An 18,594-nucleotide genomic window follows, 5' to 3' on the forward strand; every position below is an offset into this window, starting at 1 on the left:
CAGGTCATGTGCCACTGCTGAGGCCAGTTATTGGCTGCCGCTGTGCATGTGACCCCGTCCATGCACGAAGGCTACATGTGGGCACCGGAAGTCCATTGAAGTGCAGCTTGGGACCCAGGTGTCACGGTCCCTCCTATCACAGAGGTTAGAAGATCTGAGAGACTGGCGGCACGTGAGGTTAATTGACAGTCTCTCTGTTTTCACTTGTTGCAGTGTTGTTGTTAGTAATGACCACACCTCTTATCCCAGGTGCAGCTTGTGGTCATTACTGCTCTCTATTTAGTCTGGATTCACACTTCATACCATGCAGTTGATATTATCTGCCTGGAGTTGGAGGAGCTGCTGTGTGGTTCTCATCGGAGTTCCTGCTAATGCATTTTCTATTGAAGATAAGTGTACTTTGCTTGTATTTAGTTGATCTCTATTGCTCGTTGTTTACTAGGCCACAGGGGGATGCTGGTTCGTTCATCTGAGAAGGAACCAGTAGTCTTAGACCCTGTCACTACTCCTAGGACTCTTCAGGGTCACTAGGGCCTAGGTTTACGGTATATGAATATTCTCACCTTCAGGGTCTAGTCATACTGACAGGAGTCAGGGCTAGGTCTAGGGTTTTCTAGGTAGTCACCTGTTCCCTTTCCTTAGCCTTGAGGCCTAGTTCCTGGTCATTTTCCTTCTGATGTCATTCTGGTGTTTATCCCCTCCCCTTACTTTGTGACATCAGGAAGCTGGAACTGGGCAGTGTTATAATAAAGTATAATAAAAGGTTAAAAAAACCTTGTAAGGAGCTATGCCATTCCTTTACACTGTGTACAGTATATGTGAGAACTGATTTCTAGAGATTTCCCTGTGCAGTCCTTTTATGCATTAGTAATACTGCTGCACCTCGTGCACCAGATATATCATCATTATGTGCATACAGCGTTGGGCACAACGCGGTTACATTCTGTGCTGTATCTTGCATTTGTTACTTCTGTCACGGATTTATGAGTGCGAAGATGATGTCCTTTTGCAGCGAGTGTTACCATGGTGCACATTCAGCAGGCTGGAGCACTATTTATTGCCTCCTATTAGGTAAATCAGCTGCTTTAGTAAGTGACTTAGCAGATAATGAGAAGTTCGAGGAAAATCAGTGCCGGAGGTGGTATCGAGGAGATGGGGGGAAGGGGGGGTTAATGGGACTATACCGCACGAAAGAGTATATCGAACCATGGGGGGAGGGGAGTAATATCATATAATTTACTGGGAATAATGCAGGAGTAGGAAACATGAACATGAGGTCCCTGAATGTAATCCATAGAAGATGTTTGTGTCATTGTCCTGTACCCCAAGTGTCAGCATGTTATTATCCTGTCCCCCAAGTATCAGCGTGTCCCTGTCCCGTCCCCCAAGTGTCAGCGTGTCCCTGTCCTGTCCCCCCAAATGTTAGCGTGTCCTTGTCCTGTCCCCCAAGTGTCAGCATTCAGCGTGTCCTTGTCCTGTCCCCCAAGTGTCAGCGTGTCCTGTCCCCCAAGTGTCAGTGTGTCCTGTCCCCCAAGTGTCAGTGTGTCCTGTCCCCAAGTGTCAGTGTGTCATTGTCCTGTCCCCCAAGTGTCAGCGTGTCATTGTCCTGTCCCCCAAGTGTCAGCGTGTCATTATCCTGTCCCCCAAGTATCAGCGTGTCCCTGTCCCGTCCCCCAAGTGTCAGCGTGTCCCTGTCCTGTCCCCCCAAATGTTAGCGTGTCCTTGTCCTGTCCCCCAAGTGTCAGCGTTCAGCATGTCCTTGTCCTGTCCCCCAAGTGTCAGCGTGTCCTGTCCCCCAAGTGTCAGTGTGTCCTGTCCCCAAGTGTCAGTGTGTCATTGTCCTGTCCACCAAGTGTCAGCGTGTCATTGTCCTGTCCCCCAAGTGTCAGCGTGTCATTATCTTGTCCCCCAAGTGTCAGCGTGTCATTATCTTGTCCCCCAAGTGTCAGCGTGTCATTGTCCTGTCCCTCCAAGTGTCAGCGTGTCATTACCCTGTACCCCAAGTGTCAGCGTGTCATTGGGATAATTTTATGATTATTGTAGCGTCCTCTTCTCATGTTCTTCTTATTTCTTTCTTTATTTACTACCTTGGATATTTGTCACACTTCTCCTCCAGTCTTCTGGCCATAGGACTGATATCTTAGCTCATACAATATTTCTTGACTCTCTCTTGTGGCCTGTGACTGGTGCTTGCGGGGGCCTGCGCTCTGTGCTCGGCTCCGGGTACATTACATAAATAACATATATTGCTGCTATGGTAATTCACATCATATGATGACTCTGGATCTAGCGGCTTCATAACTGCATATGGGCAGCATGGTGGCTCCCACATCCCAAAGAGGGAGTCTAGATTGTGAGCCTCATGGCGGACAGTGTGGTGATAATGTCTGTAGGGCGCTGCGGAATATGTCACCGCTATATAAGTGTGTAAAATAAATAAATAGTACAACAGTGAGGACTGCTGTATAACCACCGCACATCTGGGAAGGTCTAGGGCTGGCCATGCACATGTATCCCAATTCCCCCACACACGTACTTGATGGGCTATGCCAAACCTGCATGTAGTGTGAATCGGAAGGGGGACAGACTCTGCCAGAGACTTCTGGTGTCTTATCTCCCCAAGAAGGAAATGATCAAACTACCTGATCAATACATCCCCCAACATCTGCTGTCGGGGAGAGTCTGGAGACCCCTATTCACATACATATTCACCTCTGGCTGTTGGTGGGTTCAGCTGACATACATCTAAGGCTACTTTCACACCTGCATTTAGGTGCGGATCCGTCTGGTATCTGTACAGACGGATCCGCACCTATAATGCAAACGCTTAGATCCGTTCAGAACGGATCCGTTTGCATTATCATGAACACAAAAAAAAATAAAAAATTAATTTTTTTTGTTCATGATAGTGCAAACGGATCCGTTTTGACTTTACATTGAAAGTCAATGGGGAACGGATCCATTTGAAAATTGAGCCATACTGTGTCAACGTCAAACGGATCCGTCCCCATTGACTTACATTGTAAGTCTGGACGGATCCGTTTGCCTCCGCACGGCCAGGCGGACATCCGAACGCTGCAAGCAGCGTTCGGGTGTCCGCCTGCTGAGCGGAGGGGAGGACAAACGGTGCCAGACTGATGCATTCTGAGCGGATCCGCATCCACTCAGAATGCATTAGGGCTGGACGGATCCGTTCGGGGCCGCTTGTGAGAGCCTTCAAACGGAACTCACAAACGGAGCCCCGAACGCAAGTGTGAAAGTAGCCTACATGATCACGACCGTATGTGTTTTGTGGTCCGCAAAAAAAACTAACAAATGCCATCCGTTTTTGTTTTGCGGATCCATTGCAACAATGCCTAAAACAGACAAGAATAGGACATGTTCTATTTTTTTTGCAGGGCTACGGAACGCACATACTTGAAATTAATGGGTCCGCATCCTATCCGCCCAAAAAACGGAACGGACGCGGAAACATGTAGCCTAAGGGCTATTTCACATGAGTGGATGCCGTGTGTGTCATCCGCAGCGTGAATGACAGCCAATCCCTGCACTGAACAGCAGAAACACAGAGCATTAACATGACTGATAATGCTCCGTGCCTCTCTGTGACCTTTTTACTACAAAATCACAGTGACAACTTTATCTCACTGTGATTTTGTAGTAAAAAGGTCACAGAGAGGCACAGAGCATTGTCAATCATGTTAATGGGCCATGTTTCTGCTGTTCAGTGCAGGGCTTGGCTGTCATTCACGCTGCGGATGACACGCACGGCATCCGTTCGTGTGAAACAGCCCTAAGGGTCCATTCACACGTCTGTGGTGTATGGCGGATCCGCAATACACACGCAGCTGTGGACAAGAATAGGACATGCTCTATTTTCTTGCGGAGCTGTGGACCGGAAGTTCGGGGCTGCGCTCCGGAAATGTGTATGCTGAGAGCACATAGTGTGCTCTCCGCATTCATTCCATCTCCATAGAGAATGAATAGGTCTGCACCCGTTCCGCACAATTGCGGAACGGATGCGGACCACACTTGTGGACGTGTGAATGCAGCCTAATATGTATGTCCAGTTTAGGAGTAATGCATTGACATGGATGTTATCTACCAGGGTAGCAGACAAGGCAGCTGGTATGGGGGTCAGAACTTGGAGTAGCCCCCAAAACTCACAAAGGAGCCTCAGGAGAAGCAGTGGATAGTGAGATATGAGGGGAGGAAGAGGCACATGGAGTGATGACCAGGTTCTGTGCCGTGTCAGCGTGTCATTAACCTCATTTCACTTTTTACCCCCTTTTTGTATAGGACAGGAGTCTGTGGCTCTACAGCTGCTGTAAAAGAGATAACTGACTTTGAGGTGATATCGTTCTAAAGCATATAAAGGGGGACAGTGAAAGAATCAGATCCTCATGTTCCAAGGGAATGTAGAGTTGTGCACTAGCAAATAGGCCCCGGTGTGATTTGCGCTCTGAGGCTGCTAATTTCCTATGTACATCTCATGTACATATGACAGCAGAGTGAAAAAAAAAGTGATGGTCCTACCTGAGTCTTTCTATGTAAATGTTTCTATGAGTGTCCAGTTTTCTAGAATACCTGATAATCTGGCACCCATCAGGAATTTTACTGTATCCTAAGGCATTCAGGATGGGGCAAATGTCTGTGATTTGCGCCATGGAGGCGCGTAGTCACTTCTGCTAGTTGCTCTTTTTTTTTTTTTTTTAAAAGGTACATATATTGTAAAGGGAGCCCAGCCTGGCGACATCCAGAGACCACAAGTTTAGTCTTGACTTTTGGAAGGATATCTTCCTCTCCTGTGTATAGAGGATGTGGTCTGGTCCTATAATTGTCATTGTAGGGTACATTCACACAGATTTGCCATTGACTGTCACGGTGGATCTCATCCTCTTCAGTGTAACAGGGGGTGAAATGATGGTGAATCAGCATGGGTGGCTGTACCCTCATCGTTATAAGTACCCGATCACTTCTCCTCTTAGAAAGGGATTCTCTTCTGTAGTAAATGGATTCTCTGGTTTTGTCGCTGGATTTACAGTGTCTTCAGTAACTAAGGAGACCGTGTCTTATTTTAGGAGCCTGTAATTAGCACACTGCCTGTTTGCAGGGAACATGTCTGCCTGGTAATACCACTCTTTGTAATTAATTTTTATGGAGGTAAATTTATTCCCAGGACTTCACCAGTACACACTGGAGGTGGGATTCCTTTTATAAGATGTCCTCATGGAGAGAGACAAGAGCTATTCTCATAAGTGGCATTTCAAGTGGAGCCATATTGCAATCATGAGAACATAGGCCCATATTAACTATAAGCAGTGCATTGAGTCAATTAAAGGCACAGATAATGACCTGAAACTAATTTGCTTAAAGATTAGCATCTTTTCTCATCTCCAAAATGTGACGTCAAAACATCATATAATACATGACAATCTCTCTCTAACAAAGCTAGAACCAGCCCTGTACCTCACATGGATCCAGAGATCTCCTCAATCATTGCTCTGCTAGATTTATATCAAGCTGGCAGCTCAGGGGGAGTGTCTTTTCTGCTGCAGATCAGGGGGCGTGTCCATTCTCTCCCTATCACAGCTCAGGAGACAGTTGAAGGATGAAACTGAGCATGTGCGGACTTCTCAGTGAAGCAGGTCAAAGAAATAAGAACAAAACAAACAGCAGGTGGCGCTATACCGATACATTTTATTGAATAACTCAGTGGCTCAGTGGAAATTTCTAATTACATGCGTTTGCAAAAGTATTCAGATCCAGGTGCTGGGCTGCCTATGTGGTACTTGTACTTTTGCTGGGTAATGGGTAACACTTTCTGAACATCTCTGCAATGTATATTGTCTTATAGAGCAATACAAATAAAACTTAAAGGCTATGTACACCTTTGGAGTCAAATTTTTTATGATTGCATTTAACTTATTTTTGGCTTAAAATCATATTTTCAATTGGCCTTTATTAAAAATATTGAGCCATTGTCACAAAGGGTTAACAGTTTTTCTAACTGTGTGACTGGTACTTTCACTTTGTGCTAGTCATCTAATAGGCCTTATCTCTAAACTACTGAGAGGTCATAAGCATATATTTAAGCCACATTCTTATCAGTAAGGTAAGAACTGAGCTATAATGAGAGTTTATAATGTGAGCGAGCAGAGATAAGGAGTCAGTCTGCTTCTCAGATGACGGAAAAGACAGAAAATCCACAGGCAGCTAGCTAGTAGACCAATTGAAAAAATGATTTTTAGCTCAAAGCGGATGTACATAGCCTTTAAAGTCCATAGCTGTTGGTCTAGGCTAGGGCAACGTTTCCCAAAGTTTTATCAGCAGCTGAAGAGCCACAGGTCTAGGTCACTGGTCTAGGGGGTACTGAATAGTGTTTCTTCATTGCTTTGTGTTTGCAGTTTTCCACCTGTCCAGGAAGGTGACAACCGTCGTTCCCGAGAGCTGCCTGCTGATCATCCTGGGACTGGCCCTTGGAGGGATTGTCTTGGCCATTGCCCAAAGAGCTGAGTTCCAATTAGAACCAAGTATGTTCTTCCTCTTTCTGCTCCCCCCAATTGTCCTGGACTCCGGCTACTTCATGCCCACTCGCCTCTTTTTCGACAATATTGGCGCTATTCTCATGTACGCTGTGGTGGGCACAGTATGGAATTCCTTCGCCACTGGAATAGCCCTATGGGGCGTAAAGCTGTTGGGGCTTATGGGTAAGTGCAGAAATTCAGCATCTTATGATAGTGGAGCCTATAATAACAGCCTATAAGAGTAAACCTTATGAAAATTTAGGTTCATATATTAGTCGTGGATTACTTTTATGGAAAGTCAATCATAGCAATAAAGAAATAGTAATGTGTGGGATTTGCCTTTTGATTCTTCCCATTGGATTCTGGGGTCAGGGTCAAAAGAAACCTGCAAGTCGCTCTGCAAGCCCCCATTCATTTCTATGGCTGCCCTGCTACACTGCGATACTTGGGTATGACAGCTGTCATGTGGCCAAGATTGCCATGTAGCCCTGGCCTAAATGTGCTGCCAGTTACCCAATGAACGAGCAAACACTCATTCATTGAGTGAATTTGCAGTTTATGCAGCACATTGACCTGTGTAAAGAGCAGTCTGCTGCCCAGAATCAATGAATCTATATGAGGACGAGCGATTGCAGTAACTATCTCGAGTCCCCATATAATGAAATGATCGCTGCATGTAAATATCGCTCTTTACCTCCACTGATGAGGAGGCAATTTTTGGACAGCACAAATACCCATTGATTTTAATGTTTGTATTCACGCATTTGTGAATTTATACAGTCTATGGAGCTGTGGTTACTTCACGGGAACATGCCCTATTTTATTCTATGGGTCTTTGAAAAACACAGACATAACACGGATGGAACATGGACGGCATCAGTATTTCGTCCTTGTTTCACAGTTGTTGCTGGGAAATTAATTTTCAGGTGAAGATTGTCCATTAAATATAGATGACACTCATTCCCAGGTGGCCCAGAAGTGATGAAGAAAGACTGAGGTCAATGTGTATTGATCATTCTGTAATTAGCTGCTCTCCATAGGTGGAACGTACAGCAACCCAGTAGGTTCTCCCAAGGTCTTTCTGACAGTGCCTTTGGTATTAGTCACACGTTGCAGCTGTATTATTGTTTTTATTATTATTATTATTATTATTATTGTTGTGTCCTCTCAGGATTGATGTAAGCCATTCACTTTCAGCAATGTTTCACGGCACAAAAAATTTAGTAACTTTGCATCATTTGTTTTTTTTTTTTTTTTTTTTTCATATTGTTTTCTCTAGTCATATTTCTAAGACTAGTTTCACATCTTTGTTTACCTGACCCAACAGAGGAACAGCATGCTGGAGTTCACTGTGTCCAGCATAGCCAGAGACTGCCATTCACCGCTAGCCCCTATTGACAATAGTGGGATCCGGTGGAGATCTGGACAGTTTCCAGCATAAGTGCCGGGTTTCAGCCGGACAAAAAAAAGGGACAGCTTGTTGGATCAGAACGGAGATGTGAAACTAACCTTAGAAATGTACTGCTATCTAATATATGGTAATCTGGTATCTAATATTGTAAAATGAGGCGTTTCCCATTCGTGTGCTGTTGTTTCTCTGCAGACCCTCAGGTGGAGGCTGGTCTGCTGGATTTCCTGCTCTTTGGCAGCCTTATTTCAGCTGTTGACCCCGTCGCTGTGCTGGCTGTGTTTGAGGAGGTTCATGTCAATGAGACCCTATTCATCATAGTATTTGGAGAATCGCTGCTTAACGATGCCGTCACTGTGGTACGTGCTTCACACACTATTGTCTCATGGTACATGTAAAGAAGTCGTCAATGATTTTACATTTTATCAACAAATTTGCTCCTGCTCCTAGAGGCTCCGTTCTCCCACCTTTGTCGCCTTCCAAGTGTTGATTGATAGGGCCAGGCAGCGCTCGCATCCTTTTGCCTGCCCTGTGCTCTGGTGAAATCTCGCGCCATTCAGTATTCGGCGCAGTGAGGAAGCTGGCAACCTGTGAGCGTCTTTCCCTCACCGCGCCTGCGCCAAATGCTGAACGGCGCAAGATTTCACCAGAGCACAGGGCTGGCAGACAGATTCGAGCGCTGCCTGGCCCTGTCAATCAGGACTTGAAGGGAGGCGACAAAGGTGGGCGAACTGAGCCGCTAGGAACAGGAACAACGCCCCCCCGCTCCTAGAGGCAAATTAGCATATTATAAAAGTTATTTTTCTGGCGTAACGGGGGCATAGATAAAAGTAGGAATAGGCTAGTTAGGTGCAGCTGACATTAGCACATCGCTAATGTCAGCTAGCTTAATAGGGTTAATAGGGTCTGGTGACAGAAACCCTTTAAAAATGCATTAAATACTAGCAGAAAAACTACAGCATTTTTCCAAAAAGTACTGTGTGTGTGAAGCGAAATTGCCTGATAAACAGCAATATGAGTGTTTCCTAAATAAACCAGCAAAATTGTGAATACAGCTCTGGGTTATAATTCAGATTATAATGTACAATCAGTACAGGATAAGTAATGTAATATCACAGTGACTCCACCAGCAGAATAGTGAGTGCAGCTCTGGAGTATAAGGCTACTTTCACACACGCGTTTGGTGCAGACCCGTCATGGATCTGCACAGACAGATCCGTTCAGATAATACAACCGCATGCATCAGTCATGAACGGATCAGTTTGTATTATCTGTAACATAGCCAAGACGGATCCGTCTTGAACACCATTGAAAGTCAGTGGGGGACGGATTTGTTTTATATTGTGTCATAGAAAACGGATCCGTCCCCATTGACTTACATTGTGTGCCAGGATTGGTTCAGTTTGGTCAAGCTGACAGCAAAACGCTGCAGGCAGCCTCCAGAGCGAAATGGAGACTGGTCGGAGGCAAACTGATGCATTCTGAGCGGATCCTTTTCCATTCAGAATGCATTTGGGCAAAACTGATCCGTTTTGGACCGCTTGTGAGAGCCCTGAACGGATCTCAGAAACGGAAAGCCAAAACGACAGTGTGAAAGTAGCCTAATACAGGATGTAAGATCGAGGAGTATTTTTAATTCTATGATTCTCATTGCATGTGGCAGGGGGTACGCTCTATTGTCTATTTTAAAACATCAAATAAGGCGAGTTTTTCAGAGGGCCTTTTTTCTTAGTGACAGAGTTTAATTGTTTTTAATTGTTTTTATGCTCGTTTTTGGTAGAGAAAATAAACAAGCCGTAGGCAAATTAGCTTCCCTGAGTGATGAGCATCAGATTACATTCTGTATATGTGATGTTGAGATTGTGTTGAAGAAGGTGGACGTACGGAAGGCAGCAGGACCTGATGGGCTGCCTGACCGTGTATTGAAGACCTGTGCTACGCAATTAGCTGGGGTCGTTAGAGACATCTTTAATTTATTGATGGCCTTGGCTGTGGTTCCAATGTCACAGCCTTCAGCTCTTGGACTAAATGATTATTATCGTCCTGTAGAATTAACTTCAATTGTTGCCAAGTGTCTCGAAAGATTAGTTCTTCACCTAATTCGAGCCTCCCAAGCGCATTAGATCCTTATCAATTTGTCTGTTGGCAACATACGGTAGGTCAAATTAAGATGTTATTCTTCCTGCAATACATTTAGATTACCAAGATGCACATGCTAGATTATGGCTTATTGGTTTTAGTTCAGCGTTTAATCTGGTGGTTCTATCTACAGGTGAAACTCAAAAAATTAGAATATCGTGCAAAGTTCATTTATTTCAGTAATGCAACTTAAAAGGTGAAACTAACATATGAGACTCATTACAGGCAAAGCGAGATATTTCAAGCCTTTATTTGTTATAATTTAGATGACTATGGCTTACAGTTTATAAAACCCCAAAGTCTCAATCTCAGGTCCCCTTTGCTCAGGGGTTATGGATTAATTAGCTGACTAGAGTGCGACACTTTGGGCCAGATTTATCATTAGCTCAAGTCAGAATAATGGAGTGAAAAAGTCGCAAAAAAATGCGCAAACGCTAAAACTGCGCACAAATTTTCTGCTCTGCACTATGCTCGCCAGTTTTCAGAAAGTGGGCGTGTTTTCTTATGTAAATGAATCTCTAGACAGATTTACTATTGGGACTATTAAAAAAGTCACAAAAAAAGTCGCAATTTCACTCCAGTGATGACCATGCTTATCTTATGAGACTTTTTAATAGAACATGCGACTTTTTCGCAAGGACGTGCGACTTTTGTAAAGCTGCTTACTGACGGATAAACTGCTACCGTTAAACCACATTTATTACAGTCTTAAAGGGCCGATCATAAATCTCACTTGACTAAAACTGACTTTAGCCATATGTGAAAGTGGAGTGAGCTGTCAGAGTCATGATAAATCTGGCCCTTTGAGTCTAGAATATTGAACCTTTTCACAAAATTCTAATTTTAAGCTGCATTAATGCAATTCCTTTTAATTTGCATTACTGAAATAAATGGACTTTTGCACAATATTCAAATTTTTCGAGTTTCACCTGTAAGCTGATAATCAGAGACGAGCAAAGTTATAAAAAATTTGATTTGGCTGCTTCACTGAATTTCACAAAGCAATTTGATTAGTTACAAATTACTTTGCGCTTACATGCCACGTTCTTGGCCAGCGCGCTGACGTGGTGATGTTACACCTCACTGCACGGAAGATTTTGAGTGGTTTCTATAATCAAGATGGCCGTGACAAAATCTCTGTGAGCAAATGCATAAGATGAGCATATATATATATATTTTTTTTTACCACCACTTCAGGAGAAATGGATTTATTACCAAGAAGCACCAGCAAATTCATCTTTGTGGTGAATTAAATTTTCCTGTAATTCAGATCAAAGTCAATTTGCTTCACTTTAATTCACTCAACACTAATGATAATCAAGCGTGTGCATCTTGGTGTCTTAGTGCATTTTTGTGCAGGTGAATCTTGGGTTTCTTGACAGATCAAGTGCAAAAGGTGAAGATTGCTGATAATTTCTCTACATCGATCAGATTAAATGCTGGTGTCCCAACAGGGTTGTGTATTGAGTCCCTTTCTGTACTCTTTATTTACTTATTATTGTGTCCCAGTTTTTGGTGGCAATTCTATTATCAAGTTTGCCGATGACACCACAGTCATTGGACTCATTTGGGACAATGATAAGTCTAAGTATAGAGGGGAAGTACAACATCCGGCTACATGGTGTCAAGAAAATAATCAACTCCGGATCAGTACAGAATACAGTACATGTACACAGTGACTCCACCAGCAGAATAGTGAGTGCAGCTCTGGAGTATAATACAGGATGTAACTCAGGATCAGTACAGGATATGTAATGTATGTACACAGTGACTCCACAAGCAGAATAGTGAGTACAGCTATGGAGTATAATACAGGTCATAACTCAGGATCAGTACAGGATAAGTAATGTAATGTATGTACACAGTGACTCCACCTGCAGAATTGTGAGTGCAGCTCTGGTGTATAATACAGGATGTAACTTAGGATCAGTACAGGATAAGCAGAATAGTGAGTGTAGCTCTGGAGTACAATACAGAATGTTACTCAAGATCAGTACAGGATAAGTAATGTATGTACACAGTGACTCCACCAGCAGAATAGTGAGTGCAGCTCTCAAGTATAATATAGGATGTAACTTAATGATTTTCCTATTTCATGACGTAAAGTCATAGTTTTATTAAAGACACGGAGGCGAGTATTGCTATCTCCTTCTTTACTTTCCACCAATAGCAGCAAAGAAGAAATTTACATAATCATAACAACAAAGGATCCTCCCCTCTCAGATCCTATATCAATCGGCTCCTCTTCAGAATCCTCCTCTTTCTTTGTATCCGACACCATCCATAACACCGTAACTGAAACTGGAACCGGAACTGGACCCGAGGAACGACCACCATTCAGGTCCACCAAACCGCAAAATCGAGCCACCCTGGCTAACTTCTGTAAACTCAGAACTACGTAGAACCATAGACACCGTGGCAACTCAGCCAGAAAAACGGCACCGAATTCCGAATCGACCTTCAACCTGAAAAAGAGAACAAACCATAGGCCCAGGTGAAACATACACGTCAAGACCCGTCACATCCGGAAATCCCAGTACTCAAACATACATGACAGGGATAGAATGACAGATCAACAATATACGATAATAATAATAAGCATTATAATAATAATATAAATAATAAGAGCATAAAAGATCTGATAACAGTAACACTAAAAGGTACAACCATAACAATAACAATATTAACAAAAAACGACCATCATCAGAAAAACAAGGAAAAAATCCACTGCAATAAAAAACCGTGAGGCGACCCAAGGGCGGGAACAGGGCGGGCAATACTCGCCTCCGTGTCTTTAATAAAACTATGACTTTACGTCATGAAATAGGAAAATCATTAAGTTTTACAGCAAGACACGGAGGCTCATATTGCAAGTTCAAAGCCGATCTATAATAGAAGAAAACAAATGAGACGGGGGACGAAAATAAAATTCCCTAAACGTGGTAACATGAGACCAATCAGCCAACCGCAAAACGTCCTCCAATCGAAGAACGATGGGCTCTAGTCCTGGACTCATATTCTCTCAGACAAGCCACAGGACACAAAATCAGAGCAGAAGGAAAACTGGGATAGGAGACAGAATTGATGTAAGTCTTGGTGCGACGCGAAATGTTGAAAGTGACGCCTTTCCGGGGTAAAAGGACGTGCGCCAAAGTCGAGGGCCCGAACATCCGAGACCCGTCTGCAAGAAATAAGACAAAACAACGCCAACAATTTAGCGGACAACTGTCTCAAAGAGAGAGCCGAATTCTCCGGCCAAGAGGACAAAAAGGAAACACCAGAGAGACGTCCCAGGTAGTCGAAAAACGAGGGCGAGGAGGGCGCACCAACCGAGAACCCCTCAAAAGGCGAGAAACCGAAGGATGTTGACCCGCAGGGACGCCTTTATAACCCTGATGGGCAGTGGAAATAGCCGACCTGAAGAGGTTGATGGTCCGGTACGCCTTACCTGCCTCAAAAAGGGAGGTGAGGAACTGCAAAAGGTGAGCTACAGGTGCTGAAACGGGATCCAAGTCCCGTTCCAAGCCCCAGCTAGCCCAATTTCTCCAGGCTGCCCGATAAGACTTTCTGGTGCCGGGAGCCCATGCGTTGTCCAGTAACTGTTGAGTCGCCTCCGAAATGCCATCGACAGCTCCAGGTGTCCTGAGATCCGGCACGCCAACAGCCAAAGGGAACCGCCGAGCAGGAGAAGATCCTGAGGGTTGCGAAGGAGGTCCACGAGAGACGGGAGAAGAACAGGTACCTCCACTAGGATCCCCAGCAACGTAGGATACCAGTCTTGAGACCCCCAGAACGGGACCACCAGTACCAAATCCGCCCGATGGCGACGAACCCGAAGGAGAGTCCGCGGGACCATTGCGAACGGGGAAAAAGCGTAAAGGCGGGAAGTCGACCAGTCTTGGAGGAACGCGTCCACCGCCCCTGCTTCCGGATCCGGACGCCAACTGTAAAACCGGGTGAGTTGCCGGTTGAGCCGAGAAACAAAGAGATCGATGGTCATCAGGTCCCACATGTCCGAAATTGCCGAGAACACCTCCGGATCCAACTGCCAATCGCTGCCATCCGACAGGTAGCGAGAGTTCCAATCCGCGCGGACGTTGCTCAGACCCGGCAGGTATTCCGCCTGCACCATGATGTCCCTGGAGAGGCAAGACGACCAAAACTCCTTGGCTAACCGCGCCAAGGTTGCAGAGTGGGAACCTCCCAACCGGTTGACGTAACGGACTGCCGAGACGATGTCCATCCGCAGCCTGATGCATGCATTGGCGATCCCACTGGAGAAACTCCTGACCGCGAAGGAACCGGCCAGGAGCTCCAAGGCGTTGATGTGGAGGAGAGACTCCTCCGCCGACAAAGATCCTCCCGTGGAGACTCCGTTGCAATGAGACCCCCATCCCTGGAGGCTCGCATCCGACTCGAAGGTCAACTCCGGAAGGAAGCCGAAGATCGCCCTGCCAGTCCACACAGATTGGCGATCCACCAACGCAACTCCTCCCGGGCTTCCGAGACCAAGACCACCACGTCCGCAAAGGAGGCACCGATCCGAAGATGCGCAATCTTCAGCCTCTAGAGAGCACGGTAGTGCAACGGCGCTGGAAACATGGCCTGAATTGAAGATGCTAGGAGTCCAATGATGCGGGCCAGGTGACGTAATGAAAGGTGAGGGACAAGACGAGCATGTCTCAACTCCTTGCGGATCGCACGTAACTTCGTCATTGGAAGGCTGAGGGATTCCGAGATCGAATCCACCATAAAGCCAGGAAACTCCATCCTCTGCGATGGGATGAGGCATGATTTTTCCGCGTTGAGGAGGAAACCGAGGTCCGTCAGTAGGTCCGCCGTCCACTGCAGATGTTCCAGAAGACCCGCCCTGGATTCGTGCATCAGGAGGATGTCGTCCAGGTAAATGATGAGGCGAACACCCCGACTCCTCAACCATGACACGACCGGAACGCAGCAGTTCGGTGAAGCACCAAGGAGCTGAAGACAACCCGAACGGGAGACAAGTGAACCTCCAGACCCTCCTCTCCAAAAGAACCGGAGAAGGTCCCTGGAACGAGGGTCCACCGGGACTGACAGGTAAGCATCTTTTAGATCCAGCTTTACCATCCAATCTCCTGGTGTCAAAAGATCTCGAAGGAGGTGAATCCCCTCCATTTTGAAATGACGGTAGCGCACCACCGTATACAGGGCTCCGAATCTACTAGTGCGCAATCCGGGCGCGATATTGGTATGGGCAGGGGGGAGGGGAAGCATGCACGGGAACCCGTGAGCTCTATACAAAAAAACTGACTGTGGTCAGCACCCACGGGTCTGATGTGATGAGGCTCCAAACATGAGAAACAAGTTGGAGTCTGCCCCCTACACAAGGGGCCATAGAATCCCCAATCAGAGGAGAACTTACCGAAGGGTCTGCGAGAGGTCGGGTTGCCTCTGAAGGAGCGAGATCGCCACTGGCCTCCTCTGGACGAGAAGAAAGGAGATGGGTCGCGTTGATCCTGGAAGGGAGGTCGCTGACCAAAGGAACCTCTACCTGTGCCACGGGCCTGAAAGTCTGCATGGCCGGACAGGTAGCCCCTGCTACTGCCGGCCCGATTAGAGACCCGTCCCTGAAATACCCTGCGCATGGATGATTGGGCCTTGTCTAGCGCGGTGAAGGTGCCAACAAATTGCCCCATATCTTAATAAAGGAATCGCCGAACAGGAGACCCTGGGCGTCCTTACCCGCTTCTGTGCGCGCCAAATTTGACAACTTGGGATAAATTTTAAACAAAATGGCCTTACGCCTTTGATTGCCAAAGTGGTGTTGGCATTCCCGGAGATGCAGATCGCCCTTTGGGTCCAACCCCGCAACTCTTCAGGGTCAATAGGGGAGCCCTCAGTCCTAGCTACCTCAGCTAGTTCGAAAATCTCGGCCAGCGGGCCGAAGACATCCAGCACTTTATCCTGGCAGCTGTGCAGGGCTGAGTCCAGGCCCTTTTAAGGGTTCCAACCAGTTTTGGCCAAAAACTGAGACATCTTGGGGTCCACCACAGGGGTGTCACACACCTTAATGGGGACTAGTGGCCTGGGGCACTTGGCCCTAAGTTTGTTCCGTGTTTCACAGCTCAGGGGGCGACGCACCCAGTGCTCCAAATAGCTACCCACCTGTTCAGTGGGAAGCCACTCCGCCGATCTAGGGTGATGCAAAGTGTCGGGGTTGAACATAGGTTCACCCGCTGAGTCCAGCAGAATGTCTGACTGACACATGGCGGAGGAGGACGCAACGTCCTTGGCAGAGGAGGCCGCAGGAGCGGAAACTGAGGGGCCCTCAACTGGGGGAGAAATATCCTCCTCTGACACATAATCCACATCCGCAAAAGCCTCCTCGTCCGATGCTCAGTCTGAGTCAGACACATTAGGTGATTGTGCTCTAGCGCACTTCCATGTTCGCGCCCGTTCTGCCTGGCGTGATGAGGCCCTTTCACGTGAACTATGCACGTTACCTTGGGTGGCAGGATGTGCACCAGTCAAGTTCTTCTGAGAAACAGGAGGCTCAATACAGGTAGGCTGCGGTGTGTTCTGGGTATCCAGCAGAGCTACTCTTGTAGGCTGCGCAGATAGCGCCTGGGTAATGCTCTGGGACAGTATAGTGGTCATGGAGCCATGGCTGCCATGACAGCATCAGACACAGAGCGCAGAAAAATCTGTGCCTGTGCACCCTCCCCAGGTGCCCTATGATCCTCAGGAGAATAGGGGGGGCATTAGTGGGAGACTGGGCAGGGTGGGACATGATGAGGTAATCAGACCTGAAATTAACTGGCCGCAAGTAAAGGGGACGTAACCAAGCAATGACTAGCCTAGTAAAGCGCAGCGCAAGGTACACAATACAGGGGGGACGCAGCTAGAAGAACGAGGGCGGCAGGAGCAGCAAGCAGGGAACGCTGGGTATGAACTGCCCACAAGAAATCGCGACCAAGAAAACAAAAATGGCCGCCGAGATCTCGCGGGACAATCGCGTCATCCAAGATGGCCGCCGAGATCTCGCGAGATCTCGCGGCCGGCCGGGGAGCAAGGCCCGAATCGCGGGCAGAGTGAAGCGAGGAAGACGGGGAGGGAGGCCCCGCCTCCCGATGTAGAGACAAGCGGTCGGGAAGGGGAAACGCTGCGCAGAAACGGAGTGTGGTAAGGGGATAAAAAATGAAAAACAGGCCAAAATGGGGACAGTGAAAACTGAAGGGGAACGCTGCGCAGAAACGGAGTGTGGCAAGGGGATGAAAATGAAACACAGGCCAAAATGGGGACAGTGAAAACTGAAGGCAAATACAGAACCTAAAGGGGGATAAAAAACAGTGGGGACATAACCCACCAGGAAGTGCTGCACATAAGGGTTAGTCACCCTAGATGAAGCAGCGCAGACAAACAATCCTACAAGAAACACAGCCATATAGCAACATGACAAGAGAAAATGCAGATGTACTTAGCTGGTGGAGCAGCAAAGAAAGAGGAGGATTCTGAAGAGGAGCCGATTGATATAGGATCTGAGAGGGGAGGATCCTTTGTTGTTATGATTATGTAAATTTCTTCTTTGCTGCTATTGGTGGAAAGTAAAGAAGGAGATAGCAATATGAGCCTCCGTGTCTTGCTGTAAAACTCAGGATCAGTACAGGATAAGGCCTCATGCACACGACCGTTGTGTGCATCCGTGGCCGTTCTGCCGTTTTCCGTTTTTTTTTGTGGACCCATTGACTTTCAATGGGTCCGTGGAAAAATCGGAAACTGCACCGTTTGGCAGCCGCATCCGTGATCCGTTTTTCCTGGCCGTGAAAAAAATATGACCTGTCCTATTTTTTTCACGGCCAACGGTTCACGGACCCATTCAAGTCAATGGGTCCGTGAAAATCACGGATGCACACAAGATTGTCATCTGTGTCCGTGATCCGTGTCCGTGATCCGTGTCCGTTTTTTCCTATCATTTGAATGGCAAACTTGACTTAGATTTTTTTTTCATTTTACATGTCCGTGGATCCTCCAAAAAACAAGGAAGACCCACGGACGAAAAAACGGTCACGGATCACGGACCTACGGACCCCGTTTTTGCGGACCTTAAAAAAAAACGGTCGTGTGCATGAGGCCTAAGTAATTTGTGTACACAGTGACTCTAGCAGCAGAATAGTGAGTGCAGCTCTGGAATATATTACAGGATGTAACCCAGGATCATTGAAATGTTGATAACAGGTTAGCTGAAATAGTTTTGGGAGATGAAATACTTTGCTAAGGTCCCGTGCACACACCAGAGCTTGGCCGACAGCTCACTAAAACTGTGTAAGTCCCTATTTTGCACCGTATTGCTTCTGTGTGCTGCTGTACTATGCTGTGTTGGATCCTGTTTGGACCTTGCTATTCTCCCCTAGAAGCAACACTTGTAGAATAACATTTATTGAGCATACCATGATTTGTCTGTCACATTTGTCCAGAATTTAACATTTCACTTGCATGAGGCCTAAGGCAAAGCAGTGATAGGGATGTAAGTTATCACAG

General features: G+C 46.5%; 1 protein-coding gene across 1 annotated transcript in view; it reads left to right on the top strand.

Annotated features, from left to right (window-relative positions):
- The window catches only part of LOC122920102 (sodium/hydrogen exchanger 5-like), a 144,164-nt gene that overhangs the window by 58,853 nt on the left and 66,717 nt on the right, over positions 1–18,594 (top strand). The window contains exons 4-5 of the mRNA XM_044269311.1: positions 6,408–6,710; positions 8,131–8,294. Of these exons, the coding sequence (XP_044125246.1) occupies positions 6,408–6,710; positions 8,131–8,294 (467 nt within the window). The remainder of the gene's footprint in view (positions 1–6,407; positions 6,711–8,130; positions 8,295–18,594) is intronic.

The sequence above is a fragment of the Bufo gargarizans genome, chromosome 10 (assembly GCF_014858855.1).
Source record: "Bufo gargarizans isolate SCDJY-AF-19 chromosome 10, ASM1485885v1, whole genome shotgun sequence".
In the NCBI taxonomy this organism is placed as follows: domain Eukaryota; kingdom Metazoa; phylum Chordata; class Amphibia; order Anura; family Bufonidae; genus Bufo; species Bufo gargarizans.